The 22,786-nt window shown below is 44.1% G+C and overlaps 1 protein-coding gene across 1 annotated transcript in view; it reads left to right on the top strand.

Annotated features, from left to right (window-relative positions):
- The window catches only part of Nmdar2 (NMDA receptor 2), an 826,846-nt gene that overhangs the window by 729,249 nt on the left and 74,811 nt on the right, over positions 1 to 22,786 (top strand). Inside the window, exons 9-10 of the mRNA XM_067148050.2 lie at positions 1,643 to 1,752; positions 8,974 to 8,982. Coding sequence (XP_067004151.1) covers positions 1,643 to 1,752; positions 8,974 to 8,982 — 119 coding nt within the window. The remainder of the gene's footprint in view (positions 1 to 1,642; positions 1,753 to 8,973; positions 8,983 to 22,786) is intronic.

The raw sequence follows: 22,786 nt of genomic DNA, 5'->3' as shown, positions 1-22,786 counted from the left end.
TCTTGCTGGTCTTCTTGATCGCAGTCGTTGCTGTGGCGGATGGCAGTGGTAAAGAAGGCGATGCGAAGATTTCCTTAGCCTCCCTCAGACGAGCTTGTTTCCGCATTAGGTGTGGAGGAGGGATGTGACTTAAAACAATTGCACAGTACTCGGCAGTCGAGCAGACAAGACTAATGCCAGTTATACGTAGGCAGTCAGCAGAGGAGGTATCACTGAGCTGTTGTTCCTTGCTGCAATTTCACGAGAAAGCTTTATAGTTCAGGCTTCTGTCTAAAGTAAAGTAAGTCATTAAAAAAGTCGATCACCTTCCAGTCACAGCATTCTGCAGATACTTGGGTAGGAGAGTAACTAGGATGGAGCAAGTAAGCAAAGCAAAGTCACCTCCATACAGGCCATGAAGGCCCTTGGAGGAGTGGAAGGTAAAGGCTTCCACCATTTTAAACCTCGGCACGTGATGGAGTAGAGTAGTTAGCTCTACGCCCGGCTGCCTTTGCCCCTAGGAATTAACCTGGTACTCATTTTTGGTGTAGGCTGAGTGAACCTCAGTGCCATATGCACCTCCGGAAGTGGAAATCTCGTTTCTTAAATTTTACGACTTCCTGACGGAGATTCGAACCCACGTCCTTCAGGGCGAACCGTGCATGTCTTAATCGCCTCGGCCAGGCAGCCCCTGGATCAAGTAAGAAGGACATCCAATACAGCCTGGTACAACCAAGGAAAACCTTTGTTAAGAAATTTGCTCACTTCGAACATTGCCAATGCAATCTGAAAGATGTTTTGAAGACTTACAGTACGTCTGGAGCATGACATTGTAACATAGGACAACAACTAGTTCAGAGAGAAAACAATATAATCTATTGAAATGTGGTGAGAAAGATAGATAGATAGATAGATAGATAGATAGATAGATAGATAGATAGATAGATAGATAGATAGATAGATAGATAGATACTTAATGGAACTGGAGAGAGAAGGACAATTTGGCGAAATTTAGCACAACGGTAGGGCACATCATAAGACACCCAGGACTTGTACAGTTGGTTTTTGAGGGAAGTGTAAGCGGTAAGAACGTTAGGGGTATGAATATGACAAACAGATTAGAGCAGATATAGTGGTTACGTAGAAATTACAACATTGTCGTTTTGTTCATTAAAAGCAAAATTCTAAATAACTTTTATATTGTGTATTCTAATTAATTCTCCCACTGACAAAGATTACCATTTTCAATATATGCTAAACTATTTACTTGTTAACAATATGATTATGATTATTTGTGGTTTTAAATATCAAAATGATGAATTTACATTGTAACTTTGCTGTTGACTCAGGAAGGGCAAAGGAGTTGTCTCTGTGTATTGCAGTTTGCCTCGTTTCGTTGAGCTCTTCTTATCAATAACTTTAACCTAGGAATGTTGAGCAGAAAGCCTCATTACGTGGACATAGAACTATCTGCATAAAGCAACGCTATTTCGCTGATGCGTCCTTTCACTAGGATACTTTGCAGGTAGCTGGAGGCTCTCCATTTTTTGCTGGAGTTAGTTACCCAGCGCTAAGCGCCTCCAGTGTGCCTCTGGTCTAGTTTGTCCAGTTAAGAGTTTCTATCATAATAATTGGTTACTGAAGTACTGGTATCTCTCAACAGAACCGTTCGATACGGCCTCTTGGATGCTGGTTGGAGTGGTAGCGATCCAGGCTGCCACCTTCACCATCTTCCTGTTCGAGTGGCTCAGTCCCTCTGGCTTCGATATGAAGGTAAGCTCCTAGGTATCGACTTCAGGCTAACACTCAGGTAACAACCGTATTTATCGCAATATTTAACATTCAGGAGTGATGTGAGTGATGCTGTCTTCCTTGCCCCTTTTTTGGCCATCGAAATGAAACCCACATTTATGAATGCGCCATTCTTGGGAGCTAGGAATGTAATGTTAATTACCCCTTCTATTAATTGAATTAGTTAGACCCAACAAATTATACATGTGATCCTCTTGACTGATGTGCACACGTAACAAATCCATGTAGAAAAATGTAGACGACGCTACACCCTGTGAAACAACGTAAGGATATTTTACCACAAGACTTAAGGATAAACTTCCTTAAAATGTTGATACTACCAATACTTGACTATTGTGACATTGTCCTCGTTGGTGCGAGCCGTGAACAAACAACAAAACTTCAACGATCTTTGAACTCTGGTCTTGTTTTTAACTTGAGTTATAATGCTCACATAGCCCCTAGCTACACAGCTACAAGCCCGACATTTCTTCGAAATTCCATTTATTATCCTCATTACATAATTGTAACGCAAGACCTGACACTTCCCTCCGTGTTCCCATTAACCACTCTTCAATGTATAACAGATCCTTCATTGTGGCCGGTCACGACTTTGGAATTGACTTCCAGCTGCTGTCAGGTACCTGCTGATTGTTTCGTGTGACTGTGTCCTGTTTATGCATTGCTTATGTTTTTTTATTTGTATATTAGTTTTTCATTATTTTCGTTATTTTCATTATTTTCATTATCATATAAAATACTCGATCACATGGAAAAAAGCACATTTTCTCACTTTTAACTAACAGTACTACGGTGCCGATCTAACAGTCCACGGAACCAGAGCTGGAATGACCAGGTCGCAGACTGCCGTGAACACTCCTGTGCTATTGTTCCGGGAAATATGTAAACTGCTCATTCCAATCAGTGCCTCAGATTTGGGATTTAATAGCTCGAATGCTATTATGAACCAGTGTGTTACGTACCAGTAGTATCAGAAAATTTATGTACCAGAGGAATGGCATGCTAAAGAAGAAAGTTATCTAACTCCCGAGCTACTTCCCGCCGATATTCAAGCAGGCTGTTACACTCGGCACGACCGGGCGAGTTAGCCCTGTGGTTAGGGACACGTAGCCGTGAGTCACATCCAGGAGATAGTGGATTCGAACTCCACTGTCGGCAGCCCTGAAGATGGTATTCCTTTGTTTCCCATTTCCACACCAGGCTGTACTTTATTTAAGGCCAAAGCCGCTTCCTTAACACTCCTAGCCCTTTCCTATCCCATCGTTATCGTAAGACCTATCTGCGTCGGTGCGACGTAAAGTGAGTTTAAAAAAATACTCGGTACGCAGCAGTAATCCGAACTATCGGGAGTGGCAAAAGAAGACACAAAGCATATCACAACAAACAATGGTCAATGTAATGTTATTGTTGATCAATTTTATGAGCTTTCTATATTGCAGGCCATCACATTTGGTTTTCTTTCGACTCTTATAAAATGATTTATATCGTAGAGTGTAGTTCCGTATTCTCTGACTTTACATACCGATTTTCATTAAATTTCGCTTACCCATGTTCTCGTAATTCGGCGCTGGTATGGACTTAGTAACAAAAATCCAAATTAATGAATATCTCTGTGATCATAGTATTTGAGAATTACATTTTAGGCCTTCCCCTAAACTACCATTTCATGCAGCACGAATACAATTATTTATGACTTCGATTATAGCGACTTATTCCCCGACTTTGAATACCGATTTTCATTAAATTCCCTTCAGTCGTTTTCTCGTGATGCGTGTACAGATAGAGAGACAGACAGACGGACAGACAGACAGACATTACGGAAAATTAAAAAGTGCATTTCCTTCTTACTGTGGACACGACTGATACAGAAATACCATCCTTTTTAAATTCTGAGCAATGTACATAAAAAACTCTTATTTTATATATAGATGTATGCATGTATGTGTGTATTACATCTCCTCCTAAACCACTAAAAAGGATCTCAACCAAACTTTTACACTTACGACTTATTATAAGGGGAGAAACTGCATGGGTGGGGGTAAGACACCCCTAGCACTCTTAGCGATGGGGGTGAGAGTTTTCGGGATCGCTGAGATGATTAGTGGCATTCAGGATGTCGTCCAAGTTCAGCCCCATTTGGCATATGGGTGGGAGATGATGAAAAAGAAAATTTCTGAAACGATCGAGATAATGGATGTACTGTACAATTACCGAGATTACGGGTGTATGTGTTTATGCTCCAGCACAGCCCTCAAAGATGGTACACATATGAAGTAATATTTGAAAAAAATGCTGTGGGGTTAAGAGAATCCGAGCACCTCTCGGGGCGAAAGTGGAAAGCGGATGAAATATAAAAATAATGCAAAACCTCCAATATTAATATAAAATCCATATTTTTCAGGGTCGCTGTGATGAATAGTGACACTCCGGATGTCGTTTAAGTCCAAGATCACCTCCAATGATATGAGGGGGTGGTGGGAAGGGGTGAAAATTAAAATGTCTATAATGCCCGAAATTATCGCTGCCTTGCCTTGCCAGGTAGGACGTGGGTTCGATTCTCCGTCAGGAAGTCGTAACATTTAAGGAACGATATTTCTATTTCCGGAGGTGCACATGGCCCTGAGCTTCGCTCATCCTACACCAAAAATGAGTACCAGGTTAATTCCTGGGGACAATGGCGGCCGGGCGTCTACCCCACACAGTGCTGAGGTTACGGATGGTGGAAGCCTTCACCTTCCACCCCTTCAGGGGTCTTCAAGGCCTGTACGGAGATGATTTTGCTTTGCTTTTTGTGCAAAATTATCGATGTAAGTGTGTATGTTCCAGCATTGCTCTCAACTAAAATTGGTACTATATGGGATACTATCTGAGAAAATATTTTGATGGTTAGGCACCCCTAGCACCCCAAGAGGAGGGGGTGAAATACAAAAAAAATTCGGAAACGACCAACATTGGTGTCGAATACATAGCTTTTCGGGTCGCTGAGATGAATTGTGTTACTCTGGATGCCGTTTATATCGAAGTTCAGCCCCAGTCGGAATTGGACTGTGAGACAATGTCCAAAATTAACGAGATTATTGTGTATGCTCTCAAGCAAACTAGGTTCACATGTCACTTACTATCTGGAAACAATACTGTGTGGGTAAGAGACTCCTAGTGCACCCGGGGAGGGGTGAAATATAAAAATAATACAAGACGTCCAATATGAATGTAGAATCCATAGTTTTCTGTGTTGCTGACATGAGTAGGTCACTCTGGGTGCCGTTTAAGCCAATGTTCAGCCCCAAATAGAATGGGCTGGATTGACGAGATAATAAATATAGTGAATGTTCCACTATATCTCTCACGCAAACCTGGTACACATATGACTTAATATATGACAAAGAAAGGAAGACGAATCCTATAGGGGTGGGTTTCAGGAGAGAGTGACCTGTAAAAATAATAGAAATGAACAGTATTAGTATCGAATTCACAGCTTTCTCGGTTGTTGACATCTATAGTGGCATTCTGGATGCCGTTTAAGTCCATGTTCAGTCCCCATTGGAATGGAGTTTGAAAAGGCGTCCAAAATGACCGACATTATGGATGTGTGTGTGTGTGTGTTGCAGCATAGCTCTCAACCAAACTTGGTACACTATCTGGGGGTAAAACACCCCGAGCATCCCTAAGGTGACATGCACAAATAATCCGAAACGACATATACGGTATTAGTGTCGAGTCCATGGTTTCCTGGATCGCTGAGATTAATTCTGACAGTCTGGATACCATTAAAGTACATCGGCGTGCGGGTATAGAAGGGTTGAAAAATGTCCAAAACGACCGATATAAATGTTCAATCCCCAGTTTTCGGAGTCGCTAGCCTGATTAGTGAGAGTTCGAATCGTGAACATGATATCTAAAGCGCAAACTTACGTTTATTATTTACTAGCTGATGTACCCGTGCTTCGCTACGGGATTCTCAGAAAGACTGACTTGGTGGTTTTCCTAACTGAATTCAACATAGGTCATTACAAAAACGTCAGTAGGAATGTAGCGATTGAAAGCAATGTTATCATATAAAATACTCGATCAAATGAAACACCGCACACTTCCTCACTTTCAACGAACAGTACTACGGTGCCGATCTAACAGTCCAAAGTTCCAGAGCTGGAATAACCAGGTCGCAGACTGCCATGGACACTTCTCTGTCATTATTCCATTAAATATGCACATTACTCATTCCAATCAGTGCCTCAGAATAGGGATTGAATAGCTCGAATGCTATGATGCTATATATATATATATATTTTTTTTTTGCTATTTGCTTTACGTCGCACCGACACAGATATGCCTTATGGCAACGATGGGTTAGGAAAGGCCTAGGAAGTGGAAGGAAGCGGCCGTGGCCTTAATTAAGAACAGTCCCGGCATTTGCCTGGTGTGAAAATGGGAAACCACGGAAAACCATTTTCAGAGCTGCCGACAGTGGGGCTCGAACCCACTATCTCCCGATTACTGGATACTGGTGAATGCTATGATGAGCCAGTGTGTTACGTACCTGCAGTATCAGAAAATGTATGAACCAGAGGAATGGCATGCTAAAGAAGAAAGTTTCCCAACTCCCCAGCTATTTCCCGCCAGTGTTCAGTCAGGCTGTTATACTCGGTACGCAGTAGTAATCCCATCTATCGGAGTTGAGCAGCACCATAAGAAACGAAGAAAATCACAACAGACAATGGTCAATGTAAAGTAATTGTTGATCATTGTTAAGCGCTTTGGATATTGCAGGCTTTCTGAAATACCACTCTAATCATAGTCGGTACAGTAAAACTGAATGAAACATAAATGATCGGAAATTGTATTGTCCATAACTTTTGTAATGTAGTACTTTTCGATGACAACACCAACAACATAGGTACCGGTATTTAAAATTAAATTTTAGGAGCCTTCCCCTAAACTACCATTTCATCTCGGGGAAAATAAAATTATTTACAGCCTATACTTGAGTTTCTTATCCCCGACTCTATATAGCGGTTTTCATTAAATTCTGTTAACCCATTTTCTCGTGGCTCGGCGTTGATATGGACTTAGTTTCACTTTGGCGGGGCCTTAACCTCACACCTTCGAGGTTTTTGCGAATAACATTGCGTATCATACTGTACTGTTACATACGGACCTTACCAAATCTCTGAGTGCTATCGTCACTCAACATCGCATTTAATTTCTATGACAAATAATTCTTGCTAGAAAATATAAGTTTTTTATAATAATATTAATCACCCAATCACACACTAAGACTTCACTAAAAATAAAAAAGTAAGTAACGATCACCATCATCTTTACCGAAATTATGACAGTGATTCTCATAAATTCGGATTATAGCCTTTAGTTACGTTACCACAATCATAATTCGATATACTGGTCGACACACAAAAATAATATTATGAATTAATTAATTAATAATAATAAAAATTATCCAGCGAGGATCCTATAAATATCTCAAAATAGACATGCTTACGACACCACAGTAGGCTAAAATAGTGCTTCATACACTCGCAAAAATCGTTACGAATAACCTAAAATAGCAGCATTTTAATAATAATAATAATAATAATAATAATAATAATAATCTAAACACATTAATATGACAAAATATACCCTACATAATTTGACTGTGCCCTCGCGCACCTATCTATAATACATGATATTACATTATTACATTACATTACATTAAGGAGATGTTTTAGATTTTACATAGTAATATGAGAACAATACTCACATGCAGCAACCCATCGTCACCCGTTAGAGGATACAACGATTTAGTTTCTTCATTTTTCTTGACGTATCCATATTGCTTAATAACTACTTATAACTAACACAGATACACTTTCACACAATATTATCACTGTATCGATGATATAAAATATTAGAACACTAATCATTTAAAATGTACACATCCTATCTCGTGCTCAATCGCGAAAGATTATTACTACCGCTTGTCGTCTTGGACGTCCCTTTTGTTACATTCACACGCAGTCAAATACTTCGTATAGCCAGCCTTCCCCTCGATCTTGACAAAAGAACAGTTAAATATTAGGGTTGCGCTCGGCCTTGAAAGAGAGCTAGTCGGGAAAGTGTAGGTTTCCACAAATATCTGTTAGCCAGCTGATTTAGTACAATAGAATAAGGAAAGTGTTCGCAAGCCTGGAGTGGTCTCCTCGTATACTAGAATGTCTGATTCCCGGCACTAGTGAGCATAGTAAGCCCGTATTACAACTGTGTTTCAGTAACTACGTAACTCAAAATCTCGTGTCGGTAATATGTAAAATTGACTCAGAGATTATGTTTATCATTATTAAGTTCCCTGGTATTCTTAAAAATCACTTTCATAGGCACTTGGTGTATCAGAAACTTAACTTCGTATGAATACACGGACAAACACACTTTGTTTTTTTGTGATTATTCGCAAATACGGAGCGCTGCCCGACACACGTCTAATCGTCACAACCCTTCTGAAGATGACTGAATGTTGAGAATCGGGGCGGTGTGGAGGTAGAGTCACTTCTCGGCGGAAGAATATATGCTTTTTGACACCCAAAAACTCCCGTCGGAGTGCGTTTCCTAATAAAATGCTTCAGAGATGAAATGCAGTACTCACTTAATTCCACAAAATGCATGTCATTATATTCGTACAGCGTGATCTCAGAATTGTTCGTAACTTTTCGTATAATACTGGTAGCGTTAGTTGGATTAGTTCTTCTTACGCACTGTCGAACCGACTTCATGTTGGCGGGGACCGCACACCTGTGTTGCTACCCGAAAGTTTAGTGCGCAGTTATTATGTTCCATGACCATTGATACATTGACTTCGTCCAAAAATTACTTGGTCAATATTAATATCTTGCTGTCATAAAATCCATATTAATTATTAGCCTTGATTGCAGATGAATTAAATATTCTGTCCCGCTGATTTTAAAATTATTTGAATGGTGCAACCTGATTGGACCACTTATATTCGCCAATCATTTGTATGGACGAGTCCATTCCAAATCAAGGGGATTCTGGTAGTAAGATTCGTAGTTTTCTGTCTCACTATTCCGATGGAATTTTCCGCTTCTACTGGGTAGTTCCAGATCTCACGCAACAGATCGGGTACGGTATTGGTTGTTTACGTTACAGAGATAGCATTTTCTTCCAGAAAAGAAAGGAAGCGTGGGCTTCTGCTGATTCCTTGTTCATATACACTGGCCTCCTGAGTATCCCATAATTTTATGATTTTAATAGCATACATGAATACTTCTATCCAATATCAAATAAAAATTTATTAAATTCCCCAGTCAGGCTCATATGATGGGTGCAGTACTTCATTCGCCTTTCTAGAAGGAGACAGGCGGAGACAGAAATACTAGGAAGAGTTAAAAAGCTGCGTTCACTGTTAAAGAATCCATTATCTGACCCTGAAGTGAGTTTATTCATAGTACTGAATACAGGGTTCGAAATCAGAAAAAAAACTGTGAGGGGGATAAGGATCATAGAACTTAACGACTAGTGTTTATTATTTCATGCAGGCAGTCCGGTGGGGGAGGGGGTATTTAATTTCCTGTAAGTAAATTACCCCTTCTCACAGGAAAATGCACATTTTAAATATATTTTACTTGAATTCTGTTGTTATAATAAGTATGATAATTATTATAAAGTTGTTCATTGTGGGCAATTACATTTTTTCCGTTAGTCATTACTCATTACACAGTTCAGTAAAAATACTAGTAACACGTAGGCACTTCGAACCAGGTGCAATATCACTGAATCCCTACGAGTATTCGATGGAAAAAGTCAATGTGAAATATATATATCTCCCCTCTTTCCCTTGAGCACGGCTGGTGGTAGACCTTATGAGTTGCAATGTTGAGCAATAGTTTATCTGGATCGTTGCACACACATTGTGACCATGGAATCCGATAGCGACAAAGAGAGTAGAACTGTAACCAAATTTAACATAATCAACTAAATAAAAGATATCATTTAAAAACACAAAATGTACTAAACACTGCATAATCCATCATTTTTGTCCTGTCTTTGTACCACATCCTCAAGGTACGAAATATGCTCCCAGAAGACTTTTTCTGAAATAAATCCTGCTAACTACCAGTGCATTAATTTGGAAAATCATAAGTGAAAAAGTATAAAAGTGAATTAATGAAGCGCGTAACTGACGCTGAGGAAATAAAATGTGCCAGCTGGTGAGGCCTATTGAACTCCTCTGGTCAATGATTAATGAACGAAAAGAGAAGAGATTATGGGAAGTGTTGCCGGGATGAGAGATGACAGGAGAAACCTGATTGAAGTTGTTCCTGCTCCGCTTTGTCCAGCACTAATCTCGCATCAAGTGATCAGTGTTTCAACCACCGGAGCAACGGTGGGAGCCCGACGTTCTACCAACTGCGTCACGAAGATATCTTGAAGAAACTTAAGTAATTTAAAATCTTTAAAATGAAAATGCAGATCTGTTTTAAAGTAAAGGAAATTATTTCAGGATAAGAAAGATAATAAAACGAAACTCGCCTCAAAGAAAAAGTCTGAGGTTGTATTTCTCCTCGCTGCTGTCCTTCAATGAGTAGCGTTGGTCTGCCAAGTGATGCGCAGAAGTGACCCATTTATCAGCGTTCACAAGCGCCAGTGCTGGGCTGAGTGGCTCAGACGGTTAAGGCGCTGGCCTTCTGACCCCAACTTGGCAGGTTCGATCCTGGCTCAGTCCGTTGGTATTTGAAGGTGCTCAAATACGTCAGCCTCGTGTCGGTAGATTTACTGGCACGTAAAAGAACTCCTGCGGGACTAAATTCCGGCACCTCGGCGTTTCCGAAAACCGTAAAAGAGTAGTTAGTGGGACGTAAAACAAATAACATTATTTATTACAGGCGCCGGTTGACATAGGCACTGAACGAATTTTTTGTATTAATCCTTTCAAATGAACCAAATCATTTAGGGTTTTAGAGCCTATCTTACACTCCCTCCATTGCAATACCACAGTATCACCATCCAAACCAAACAACTCAGCTACTTTATATACATCAGAATTGCCATACAAATCACTTTCTTTTTCAAACACTGCAAAGCACTTCAGTACTTCACTTGAAGGAAATCTTTCTACTTCATCTACTAAACCCTGAATTATTTGTCTTCTTACTCTGTCAAACTCTCTCTTTTCATCCTCCTCAGAATCGCATTGGCAATATGTTAAATACGTTTCCTTGTAAAGAGTCTAATAATTATCGTCTCTCACGCGTATTTCTTGTAGAATTAAGCTTGTTTCCGATTTCACGATTAGAAACCAATTCCTTTTACATTGTTGTACTTAGGAGGGACAGTACACACGATACATCTAACAGAAAACCCAACAATAGAATATTTTTTCTCTGCGACAACTTTATGTGCAGCCCTGCAAATTTACAGCGAGCTTTACTCAACACTTTACGGTTTTCAGATTCACGGATTAAGTATTTCATGATGCAAGGGAAGTCTGCCAATAAACAGTCCTTCTCACTTGAAATCCAACGAATTTCGAAGAGTTTTTGACTTTCAAGAACCCTGGAACACCTGTGACTGCCGCAATATGTCTCAGTTCAGCAGCTGTAGAAGGTCTACTGAAAAGTTTATAAAGTTCTTCTAGAACGCATTCAAAATTATGAACAACATTCACAACTCTAAAAACTTGTTCTGAAACAAGGTCCATTCTATGAGCCACACAATGCATGCTGATCAAGTGCGGAGATATATTCCTCCTGATTCTAGCAGCAAAACCTGTATTTTGGCCAGTAAACAGTGCAGCTGCGTCCGAACCAAACCCCAAAAGTTTATCTTTGAGCATTTCTACATCTATTTATGGTGGACTTTGAGGTGACGCTGTGAGTGTGCTCCGTGTTTATCCCGCGCTAACTGTATTTATAACAGCATAATTATATAGTCCGTAAGTTGTGTGAAAAGCGGTGTTAAGTAGTAACTAGTAACTAGTGTACGTTGAAAGATGCTTTCAGTCAAGGGTGTTCACGAAAAACTGGATACATATGAAGCGGCTATGAACAGGTTCGAGGCACGCCTAGAACTCGTTGATGGCTCCTAAGGCTCCAGCACAACCAGCCCTGCTGGTAACTCCCTAGCTTCCTTGAGGCAGAAATTCATGGAATTTAGTTCCGCGATAACCAGTGAACTTAAGTTGCTTAGAGATGAACTAATCAGTCTTGAACGTAAACTGGAGGAACAAGACGAGCTACTGGATGAGGCAGAGCAGTACAGCAGAAGAAACTGCTTGCTGGTACATAGTATCGCCGAGGAGCCAAAAGAACACATTTATAGAAAAGTGAAGGACGTATTCTCCTTGGAAGTGCCGATGGAAGGGATCGATAGAATCCACCAAATTGGAAAGACTCAGAGGACAGCAGTAGAGGTACTGACAGTGGGTAAGTTCGCTCGCTACTGGGTACGTGAACGTGTGTGGGGTGCTGAGCGCAAGCTCAAAGGCACGAAGATCCTGATCACTGAATCGCTGACAAGAACACGTAAGACAACTTTAAATTCTGCACGGGACAGATTCGGCATGAGAAATGTGTGAACACTAGATGGTCGTACCGTGATTCTGCTTCCAGACGGCACTATGAAGATTATTACCACGAATGCGGATTTGAAATCTATAAAGTTTTAGTGGGATAAATGATAACAACTATGTTTCTAGTAATTATAATTGTTGTTAATTTTGTAGCGCTCTTAAGAATGTGTGAATGTGTGTGAAAGTGCCAGCAAGTGATTTTTACCTGTCTCATTCTCCAGGAAGTGGAGGGGAGTTTCCTTCATTTAACCCTAGACCGGGCGCGCCAAGTTCTGTCACACTACCGGGCGCGCGGTTGACTTTGTCAACCAGTTACGTTTTCAGTCGTTTACAGGCTTCCAATCGCATAAACATTTGATTTAACGGCGTTTTATGTTTTGTTTCAATGTTATTCTCCAAATCAAATTTAAAACTTTTATCAATAATTAATACGAATATACATCAAATGGATAATCATGAACACGTGAACTAATTCTCATAGAGACACGAATACTGCACCTACTTAAAATGAGTTAAGCAGTAGATAGATGACAAAAATGGTCATATTTTAATATTTGCACAATATTATACAATGAAATGAGAGCAGGTGCTTAGAATCTCACTATGGAGGAGGTTGCACTTTGGTGGGGCCTGAACCTCACAGTTTCGCTAAGAGCAGTTGCTTAGCTTCGGACCTTGGAGGGGGTTGCAGTTTGGCAGGGCCTAACCTCTACCTTGGAGGGGGTTACACTTTGACGGTGCCTTAACCTCAGACCTTTGCTAGTAACACGGGTTTAAACGCATATCCTGGACGGAGTTTCACTTTGGCGGGGCCTTAACCTCACACCTTGGAGGTTTTTGCACTTTGGCGGGGCCTTAAACCTCACACCTTTCGCTAAAAGCAGGGGCTTAGCCTCGCACTATGCATGCAGTTTCACTTTTTCAGGGGCGTGTTGCAACATTGGCGGTGTCTTAACCTCACCCCTTCGCTAAAAGCAGGGTGTGAGCATCGCACTATGGAGGTGGTTGCACTTTGGTGGGGCCTCAACCTCATACCTTCGCCGGAAGCAGTGCCTTAACTTCATACTTCGGAGGATTTGCACTTTGCCGGGGACTTAACCTCACACCTTCTCTATGATCAGGGGCTTAACCTAGCACTATGGAGAGGTTGCACTTTGGCGGGGACTTAACCTCTCACTTTTAAGGGGGTTGCAAATTTGTCGGGGCCTTAACCTCACAGCAAGTGCTAAACTTCGTACCTTGGAGCGGTTTGCACTTTGGCGATACCTTAAGCTCACTCCTTTGCTAAGAGCATGAGCTTAGCTTCACACCTTGGAGAAGTTGCACTTTGACGCGGCCTTAACCACACACCTTCGCTTAGAGAACAGTCTTAGCCTCACAACTTGGGGGTAGGGGGGGGGGGTGCACTTCGACGGAGCCTTGAACTCAAAACTTCGCTAAGAGCAGGGCTTAGAGTCGCGCAAAGGAAGGGGTTGCACATTGGCGGGGCATTAACCTCACACCTTCGCTAGGAGGAGGTCAATCTTACACCTTGGCTAAGTTAATCTAAGCTAACCTCGCACCTAGGTTAAGTTAATCTAAGATAACCTCACACTTTGGCTAAGTTAAGCTTAAATTAATCTAAGAATAGGTCACACCTTGCCTAAGTTGGGGCAAGTTAACCTCACACCTCGACTAAGAGTAGGAGATTAACCCCACGCTCTAGGTAAGATCAGCAGCGTAACATCACGCTAGCTAAGAACAGGGGCCTAACTTCACATCCTGCCAGGGCCTTAACCTCACACTTTGTAGGGATTGCACTTTGGCGGGGTCCTAACCTCACACTTTAGCTAAGAGTAGGGCCTTAACCTCGCACCACGGAGGGGGTTGCACTTTGGCCGGGCCTTAACCTCACACCTTCGTTGCGAGCAGGGCATTAGCCTCACACCTTTTAGAGGGTTGCAATTTGGCGGGGCTTTAATCTCACACTTTCGCTAAGAGAAGGGGCTTACCGAGCTCGATAGCTGCAGTCGCTTAAGTGTGGCCAGTATCCAGTATTCGGGAGATAGTGGGTTCGAACCCCACTGTCGGCAGCCCTGAAGATGGTTTGCCGTGGTTTCCCATTTTCACACCAGGCAAATGCTGGGGCTGTACCTTAATTAAGGCCACGGTCGCTTCCGTTCAATTCCTAGGCCTTTCCTCTCCCATCGTCGCCATAAGACTTATCTGTTTCGGTGCGACGTAAAACAAATAGAGAAAAAGAAAAGAGAAGAGAAGGGGCTTAGCCACGCACTACGGAGGGGGTTGAACTTTGCGGGGTATTAACCTCACGCCTTCGATAGGAGGAGGGGCTGAACGTCGTACTATGTAGGGGGTCGCACATCGGCGGGGCCTTAACCACACACCTTCGCTAGGAGAAGGGGATCAACGTCACACTTTACGAGGTTTGCATTTTGGCGGGGCTTTAGCCTCACACTTTCGTTCGTAATAGGGTCTTATCCTCACACATTGGATGGTGTTGCACTTGGGCGGGGCCTGAAACCCACAACTTGGCTAGGAGCAGGGGCATAGCCTCACACCATGGAGGGTGTTGCACCTTTGCGGTGCCTTAACCTCTCCCCTTGGCTAGGAGCAGTGGCTTAGACTCCACCTTGGAGGGGGTTGCACTTTAGAGGGGCCTTAACCTCACACCTTGACTAGGTGTAGGGGCTTAGCCTCACATTTGGAGAGTTGCACATTGTCGGGGAAATGAACCTTACACATTTGCTAGGAACAGGGCCTTAGCCTCGTAACTTGGAGAGGATTGTATTTTGGCGGGGCCTTAAACTCACACCTTTGCTAGGAGCAGTGATTTAGACCCACACCATGGAGGGGGTTGACCCTTGTCTGGGACTTGACATCATATCTTCGCTAAGAACAGGATCTTATCCTCGCACTATTAAGGATGATGCACTTTGGAGGGTCTTAACCTCACACCTTGGCTAGGAGTAGGGGCTTGGCCTCACACCTTCGCTAAGAGTAGGGGTTTAGCCTCCAAATTTGGAGGGGGTTGCACCTTGGCGGAGACTTCACTTCACACCTTCGCTAAGCCTCACATTTGGAGGAGTTGCACATTGCCGGGGAAATTAACCTTACACATTCGCTAGGAGCAGGGCCTTAGCCTCACAGCTTGGAGGGGAATGTCCTTTGGCGGGGCCTTAAGCTCACACCTGCGCTAGGAGCAGTGATTTAGGTTCACACCTTGGAGGGGATTGAACTTTGGCTGGGACTTGACCTCATATCTTCGCTAAGAACAGGGTCTTATCCTCGCACTATGGAGGGGGTTGCATTTTGGTGGGGACTTAACCTCACACATTCGCTAGGAGCGGAGGCTTAGCCTCATACCATGTAGGGTGTTGCACATTGACGGGGTAATTAACCTTACACCTTCGCTAGGAGCAAGGCCTTAGCCACACATCTGGAAGGGTTGCACATTGCCTGGGAAATTAACCTTACACTCTCGCTAGGAGCAAGTGCTTAGCTTCACACCATGGAGACGGTTTCTCGTTGGCGGGGCCTTAGCCTCACACCTTTGCTAGGAGCAGGATTTAGCCTCACACCGTGGAGATGGTTGCTCGAGGGCGGGACCTAAGCCTCACAAATAGGAGGGAATTGCACTTTGGCAGGGTTTTAACCTCACACCTTCGCTAGGAGAAGGGGGTCAGCCTCACACCTTGGAGGGGTTGCAATTTGGCGGGCCTTAACCTCACACCATCGCGAGCAGCAGGGGCTTATCCTCACACCTTGGAGGGGGTTGCACTTTGGCGAAGCCTTAATGTCACACATTTGCTAGGAGCAGCGGCCTATCCTCACACATAGGAGGTGGTTGCAGGTGCCTTAAACTCACACCTTAGCAAGAGAGCAGGGGCTCACTCCCACACCTTGGAAGGGGTTGCACTTTGGAGCGGCCTTCACCTCACACCTTAACTACGAGCAGGGGCTCATCCTCACTCCATGGAAGTTGTTGCGTATCGGCGGGGCCTTAACAGCACATCATCGCAAGGAGCAGGGGCTTAGACTCACTCCTGGAAAGGGTTTGCACCTTAACGGGGCGTTCATAATACACCATCGCTAGGAGCAGGGGCTTAGCCTCACACCTTGGAGGGCGTTGCACATTGGCTAGGCCTTAACCTCACACCTTTGCAAGGAGCAGGGGCTCAGCTCCACACCTTGGAAGGGGTTGCACTTTGGAGCGGCCTTTACCTCACACCTTAACTACGAGCAGGGACTCAGCCCCACACCATGGCATTTGTTGCATATTGAAGGGGCGTTAATACTACACCATCGCTAGGAGCAGGGGCTTAGACTCACTCCTGGGAAGGGTTTGCACCTTGACGGGGTGTTAATACTACACCATCGCTAGGAGCAGCGGCTTAGCCTCACATCTTGGAGGGCGTTGCACATTGGCTGGGCCTTAACGTCACACCTTCGCTAGGAGCAGGGCCACAGCTCCACACTTTCGAGGGGGTTGCACATAGGCAGCTCCTTAGCCTAATACCTTACTAAGAGCAGGGGAATAACATCGCACTATGGAGGGGCCTTAACCTCACACCTTCGCAAGAAGCAGGGGCTTATCCTCGCAACTTGGAGGGTTGCACTTTGGCGAAGCATTGAAGTCACACCTGCGTTAGGAGCAGCGGCTTAGCCTCACACCTTTGGAGGGTGTTGCACCCTGGCGGCGCCTTAATCTCACTCCTTAGCTAGGAGCAGTGGCTTAGCCTCACACCTTCGCTGAGAACAGGGTCTTTGCTTCGCACTATGGAGGAGGTTGTACCTTGGCAGGGCCTTAACCTCACACCTTCGCAAGGAGCAGGGATTTAGAATCACACTTTTGAGGGCGTTGCAGTTTGCCAGGGCCTTAACCTAACACCTTCGCTAGGAGTAGGGCCTTAGCCCCACACATTCCAGCGCTTGCACTTTGACGGGGCCTTAAACTCACTCCTTCGCTAGGACCAGGTCCTTAGCCTCACAACTTGGAGGGTGTTGCAATTTGGCGGGGCTTTAACCTCACACCTTCGCTAGGAGCATGGGGTTACCCTCATACCATGGAAGGTGTTGCTCCATGGTAGGGCCTTAACCTCACACCTTAAACGGGGTTGCAACTTTGGCGGGGCCTTAAACTCACACCTTCGCTAAGAGCTGTGCCTTAACCGCACCCCTCGGAAACGTTGCTCTTTGGCGGGGCCATAACATCACACCTTGGGGTATTGAAACTTTGGCGGGGCCTACATCTCACACCTTCGCTAAGAGCAGAGCTAGTCTCACACCTTGGAAATGCCTGCACGTTGGGGGGCCTTAACATCACACCTTTGGAGTGTTGCAAAATTAGGCGGGGTTTTCACCCAACATCTTCGCACTATGGAGGGTTTTCAATTTGGCGGGCGTTAACCTCACACCTTCATAATGAGCAGGGACTTAGCTTCGCTCGATGGGGGGTTTGCTATTTGGCGGGGCATTAAACTCACACCTTCGCAAAGAGCAGGGGCTAAGCTTCGCACATTGGAGGGTGTGGGACGTTGGCGGTGCCTTAGCCACACACCTTCGCTCGTATTAGGGACTGGGCCTCACACCTGGAGGGAGTTTCACTTTGACGGTGCCTTAGCCCCACACGTTCGCTTAGAGCACAGTCTTTGCCTCACACCTTGAAAGATGTTCCACTTGGTGGGGCCGTAACATCACACCTTCCCTTAGAGCACAGTCTTTGCCTCACGCCTTGAGAGGTGTTTTAATTTGGCGGGGCTGTAACATCACACCTTCGCTAGGAGCAGGGGCATATCATCACACCTTGGATGGGGTTGCACTTTGGTGAAGCATTAAAGTGACACCTGCGTTAGGAGCAGCGGCTTAGCCTCACAACTTGGAATGTGTTGCACCCCGGCGGGGTATTAAACTCACACCTCCTCTAGGAGCACCTGCTTAGCCTCACACCTTCGATTGAGTTCACTTTAGTGAGGCCTTAAGGACACAAATTCCTTAGGCTTAGCTTGATACCATGGAGAGGTTTGCACTTTGGCGGGGCCTTAATCACACACCTTCGCTTAAAGCACAGTCTTTGCCTCACACCTTGAAGGGTGTTTCGCTTTGGCGGGGCCGTAACATCACACTTTCGCTAGGAGCAGGGGCTTAGCCTCACACATTAGAGGGGGTTGTAGATTGGAGGTGCCTTAACCTTACACCTTCGCTTAGACCACGGGTTTAGCCTCACACCTTGGAGGGTGTTGCATTTTGGCGGGGCCTGAAACTCACACTTTCGCTAGGAGCAGGGGCTTAGCCTCACACATTGGAGGTGGTTGCACTTTGGAGGGGCCTAACCTGACACCTTTGCTGGGAGCAGGGGCTTACCCTCACACTACGGGGCTTTAAACTCACACCTTCGCTAGGAGCACGGGCTTAGACTCACTCCCTGAATGGGGCTTAAACTCACATCTTCGTTAAGAGCAACGGCTTAGCCTCGCATTATGAATGGGGTTGCACTCTGGAGGGGCCCTAACCTCACATCTTTAACAGGAGCAGGCCCTTTGTCCCTCATCTTGGAGGGTGTTGCACGTTGGCGGGGCCTTAACCTCACACCTTCGCTTAGAGCATGGGATTACCCTCACAACTTTGAGTGTGTTGCAGTTTGTCAGGAACTTAAACTCACACCTTCGCTAAGAGCAGGGGCATAGCCTCTCACTATGGATGGGGTTGCAGTTAGGCGTGGCCTTAAACTCACACCTTCGCTAGGAGTGGAGGCTTAGCCTCACATCTTGGAGGGGTTGCACTTTAGCGGGGCGTTAACCTCACACCTTCTCTAGGAACAGGGGCTGGGCGTCACACTTCAGCGGGACTTCAAATTCACACCTTCCCTGGGAACAGAGGCTTAGCGTCACATCTTGGAGGGGGTGCATTTTGGCGAGGCCTTACCCTCACATCTCGGCTAGGAGAAGGGTTCTTGGATGGGGTTGCACTTTAGGTGGGACTTAAACTCACACCTTTGCTGGGAGCAGGGGCTTAGCCTCACACCTTGGAGGATGTTGCACTTTTGCGTGGCCTTAAACTCGCACTTTCGCTAACATGTCAGGTTACCTCAACTTTACTTAACCAAGGTGTGAGGTTAGCTTAGATTAACTTAGCCAGTATGTGAGGTTAGCTTAGATTAACTTAGCCAGTATGTGAGGTTAGCTTAGATTAACTTAGCCAAGCTATCCTCACAGGATCGGTTCTCCAGCCGCGAGAGGGAGAAGATGCCGCCGGAGCTGGAGTCCCACTATTATTCATCAATCTCCTCATCGTATTTTGACGATAATTATGTGCCCTGAGTTTTTCTTTCATCGTACTAGGGAAATGAGGAGTGAGGTAGTTACCCGTTCCGTTCCTTACTGAGACAGAAGTTGATATTACATCCACTCTGCCAAGCCTTCAGAAATGCATGCACCAGCCGACCCTATATGCAACATTTTCACACCATAAATAACAGAGACTGGGTGTATAAGGAATGGCTTTACTAGCATCATTCATACCTCGGTCACTTTCATGTTCTCAAAGCCAAGGATGAGCCTGAGTCAGATCTGCTGTCGCACACACCATAACACTAGGTCTCGTCAGCAATATGTAGTCCAGAACAATTTTCCTTGTCTTTTGCTGTTCTGGTGTGTAAAGGAAAATGAATCTTACCGTGCCGAACTCAATGTGGGAAAATGAACACAACGAATGTTGTTCTGATGGACATATGCGGCTAATGCGAGGGTTGGAATTTAAATAGTGGCAACGCTGCTGTGGAGACGCTATGCAACAGAATCTAACATTGTCGCTGACAGCATACGTTGGTTACATACCTACCTTACCTCAGAGCAAATGGACTCGCCCTTCCCACATCACCTGCGTGCGCCATAAGCGAGAGAAACACAATCACATGTGAGCTAGCGGTCTAACGTAACGTTCTCCCTATGTTTTTTGAAACAGGAACAACGGAGTTGGATCAAGATTGAATGTGCCAGAGGTCGTACAGCACCACAGTGTCATCAACGTCTTCAGGAGGCTTGCGGGGAATCTGCATTGCCTTACAGAACAGTGGCACGTTGGGTAAAAGCCTCAACGATGGTCGGCAAACTGTGGCGGACATACATCTGGCAGGTAGTCCTACGAGTGAGAGTGGACAGTGATCGAAACCAGACGATTCGTGAGCATTCGCTTCAGAACTGGTGCAGAGATTCGACAGGCAGTAGATCGCTCCATTCGCACCATCAACAGAACAGGCTCTGCTAAAGTTATACTACGACTTCCACATCGCTGGCAACGGGTTATACACAACGCTGGTGACCACGTTGAAGGACAGTAAAGGTTGCTAACGTCAAACTCTTTTGTATCTGTTGTAAATAAATAGTTGCCACTTTTTAAGTTCCAACCTTCCTATAAACACTCGTACTTTTATTTTTCTGCTCAATAGTGAATTTTCCCCATCGTCTATTGAACTTCAGAGTCAGTCTAACACATATGCCTTGTTTTCTTACAAACGGCAAAATATTTCTAAAACTACCCCATGCAGCTACCTCCTCAACCTCAAAGACGTCCGTAGTAATAGCAAAAAGTCGTACTTGCTACGCCGACGACATGTTCCCGTTTACAAATGAGTTTAATTAAACCTTTAGGGCAGTCATTGTTGATGGTAATTCAGTTGTCAGGAAACTTGTATTCTTAGAATAGTGTCTGCAATTGAAATCCATGTTGGGCTCAAGATTTCAAACAAGTACCTGAGTGCCGGTTTCCCCCTCGTACTGCCCGGCTATGGAACCCTCCTCACTTCCTCCGCGCAATAAAGAAAATGTATTTGTGACCAATTGCACACAAGTCGGAATTACTTTTTCGAGATTTTTTAGTTCTAAAATTGCCATAAAATACTGAGCACTTAGCAAAGAGTCCATATTTCTGGGTGTAACAATTCAGAATATATTAATTATTGTGCGCTGTGATTGACAAAACTGTAATTTTTAGAATTATTGCAATTGCAGTTTTATATAATTTTCTTACGAAGTTTTCAAGACATCCATTGGCGAACTGTTGTGTAACTTAGTTTGTTAATAAAACCCATAGGTAGCGCAACAAGTGAAACGCCACAGACTTTGCGGTCCCTTTACGCGTAACGGGTCACATACATAAATATTTGTTCAAGTACAGGTGAATGTGGCCGGGCATGTCAACAGGGGCCTTGTGTAACATAAATTAAGATCATTATTATTCCAAGAGTGCAGTATTTGGAGTGTAAATTTAATATTCTTTATACATATGTAAATATTCAGTAGAGTTTACGCGGGAATGGAGGCACTTTCTCCATCTACCCTCCTGGGTTGTACATGTACAATCTGAGGAAAATAAACAACAATAATAATATTATTATTTCATTTTTTCTGCCACTGCACATTGCCATAGCACAATGAATACAACGTAGTTCATATGGTAAACGTCTACCTATTAATTATCAACTACACGGAATTTGTACTAAAATTTTTCAGTGCGAGAACGACCACTTCTTGGTTTAGAAATCGAAAATAGCTTGCAGAAATGTCCCTCGGCTGCCAAAGACAGGGCAATATGCTGTTGTCGGTTCAAAGTCTACTTCTTTTGCCTGCTCACACTCTCCTTCAGATTATATGGTTCGACAGATTATACAATCCAACTTGTTCTTCTTGTCGTCCACTCTACTGGCATCCCATTGTCAGGACTTCTTCAAGAAAATTCATAGTTATATATTACACATTACGTTTTTAGAAATTGGAATAAATGTTGGTAGAGATCCTAAGAGATTCCTTACAACTTATGCAGTTTCATTTAACATGGGACAGTAATGTCCTGTTAACTATGGTTTGTAGTTGTTAGAGTAGAACGCAGCCGGGAAGATGGTTGCGCAGTAACATTCGCGCACTTTGTAGTATGACGTGTTTTCCGCTGAGCCATTTCAGTAAGATGTGCCTGTTTGTGCGGCTCACGAGCTAATGTTTCTAGTTTTATTAGTAAATATCATAATCTAGGAATTTAGGGATTATTTGCGTGTGTAAGATGGATCTAGGAAGAGCAAAGAGACAAGTATTGCTTCGACTGGCGATGAAAATAGTACACTGACTGACAGAGCAAATGCAACACCAAGAAGGAGTGGTCAGAACTTTATGCCAATTGCAGGGTAGACTGACGTCACTGAGGTATGCTCATGATGTGAAATGCGCCGATGTGCTGCGCACGTAGCGAACGATAAATGGGACACGGCGTTGGCGAATGGCCCACTTCGTACCGTGATTTCTCAGCCGACAGTCATTGTAGAACGTGTTGTCGTGTGCCACAGGACACGTGTATAGCTAAGAATGCCAGGCCGCCGTCAACGGAGGCATTTCCAGCAGACAGACGACTTTACGAGGGGTATGGTGATCG

The sequence above is a fragment of the Anabrus simplex genome, chromosome 5 (genome assembly GCF_040414725.1).
Source record: "Anabrus simplex isolate iqAnaSimp1 chromosome 5, ASM4041472v1, whole genome shotgun sequence".
Taxonomy (NCBI): domain Eukaryota; kingdom Metazoa; phylum Arthropoda; class Insecta; order Orthoptera; family Tettigoniidae; genus Anabrus; species Anabrus simplex.
The sequence above is the reverse complement of the archived record's forward strand: the minus strand, read 5'-3'. Positions and strand labels throughout refer to the sequence as shown.